This window comes from Sceloporus undulatus, chromosome 2 (genome assembly GCF_019175285.1).
Source record: "Sceloporus undulatus isolate JIND9_A2432 ecotype Alabama chromosome 2, SceUnd_v1.1, whole genome shotgun sequence".
NCBI lineage: Eukaryota > Metazoa > Chordata > Lepidosauria > Squamata > Phrynosomatidae > Sceloporus > Sceloporus undulatus.
Window position 1 is genome coordinate 205,344,819 of NC_056523.1, and position 1,748 is coordinate 205,346,566.

The window sequence follows — 1,748 nt, forward strand, 5'->3', positions numbered from 1 at the left end:
CCCCTCCCCCACCCCACCCCCTCACTTTCTATTACTCTTACTGCTTATTTGTTAGCTATAAAATTTCTATTTCTCAAAAATCTATCATCCTTACTTCCTTATCTCATCATCTTTCCTTCTATTTTGCTTAAATCCTAAGTTTATACAATAATTATCTCTTTATCCATAATACTACACAGCAACGGTATTCACTCCTTATTACCTTATTTAACCCTTCCCTTTTGAAACAGTTCTCTTATTCTCGACCAAGTTAAAATATCTTCTTCTCTCATTTCATCTTTTAATTTCAAAGTTATGGTATCCATTTCTATAATTTCTAAACACTTTCCTAACCAATCCTCCACTTTCGGCACTTCCTTATTTCTCCAGACTTTGGCAATTGTTATTCTGGCAGCGGTGATTAAATATAATAGTGGTTTCAATTTTGATCTTAAATCCTTGTTTTCTACTATGTTTAGTCGGCCTTCTCGGCCTTTTGGCTAAGATCAAGTGTAGTATCTGTTCTTATCAGTTTAATTTGACTGGATCCACATGGCTCCAGAAGCCCCTGCCAGAAGCAGAGGCACTGCAGGAGACTCAGGAGGAGTTCCGCAGGAGACCATCAGTTGCACGCCGTGTGAGTCAACTACAGAGGCAGCCTGCTCCTTACCACCAGACCAGGACGATGCATGTGAGTGCAAATCCACTGCCTTACCAACTAATGCCTGTGCCGAAGCACCTCAGAGAGCACAGGTGGAAACCATTCAGTCTTGTAGCCTCCCTAAGAAAGCTCCCAGGGGGAAGAAAACCATCCCGGCAGCCGCCATGAGCAAGGAGGGTGGGGCAGCACAAAAACGCCGAGGAGCTGTTGCTGCTGCTGCTGCTGCTAAGACTGCCTTACTCAGTGGGCAGGGAGACAAGGCACCTCTCCCTGAAGAGATTGTTCTCCAGTACCCACTCGACCAGCTTACCTGTCCTGTGTGCGAAGAGCCAAAGAAGCAATATGCAAAGCACAGCACCCTTGTCACCCACATCACCTGGTATCATGCACCGGTCTGTTATCTGTGCGAACAGTGCTCTTCAAAATTTAAGAACCTTCTTGCTCTCAAGAAGCACAAGACATCAGGTTGCATGATTAGCCCACCCAGCGATTTACCTCCATCTCAAGCCACATCTATGGTCCAACAGCCTGCTGACCCTGATAAAACACCATCAGTACCACCTGCTAGCACTGTTTGCATGAGGAATAAAACTGCGACGCAAGGTGCCCAGACAACTCTTGCTGCCACTACAACCTCCTTGCAGCAAGACACCAGAAAGCCTACTAGCTGGCAGTCAAATTGGCTGGCCAAGCTGCGGGAGGTGAGGACCTTTGAGGACCTAGAAACGACGGTTGGCTCTTTGATTAAAGAACTTTCCAAAGCAGCCAGACCTGTTGAAAGAACAGCCACCAACCCTAGGCAACCAACCTCTGGAGCACCAAGACGACCTTTCTCCTGCCACCCAAAGGACAGGAGACAAAACAAAACAGCTTCATACGACCCTCGGGCAGCATCACACATCCAAAAGCTGTACCGTGCAAACAGAGCAAGAGCAGTCAGGGAAGTTCTAGATGGCCCATCTCCATTTTGTACCATCCCCAGTGGGCAATTGTATGAACATTTTACTTCTGTGTTCGACCGAGATGAGCAAAGCCGAGCTCCCCGTCCAGCTGACCTCCATGGACTGCCGAGAGTGGAGGAAGAATTAAACAACATCCTCTTAAGAGA

The 1,748-nt window shown here is 46.9% G+C and overlaps 1 protein-coding gene and 1 pseudogene across 1 annotated transcript in view; both read left to right on the plus strand.

Moving 5' to 3' along the window:
* Positions 1 to 459: 459 nt before the first annotated feature.
* On the plus strand, positions 460 to 549 carry LOC121924505 (annotated as a pseudogene).
* The window catches only part of LOC121920537, a 26,904-nt gene continuing 25,625 nt past the window's right edge, over positions 470 to 1,748 (plus strand). The window contains exon 1 of the mRNA XM_042447670.1: positions 470 to 1,734. Coding sequence (XP_042303604.1) covers positions 532 to 1,734 — 1,203 coding nt within the window. The 5' untranslated portion in view covers positions 470 to 531. The remainder of the gene's footprint in view (positions 1,735 to 1,748) is intronic.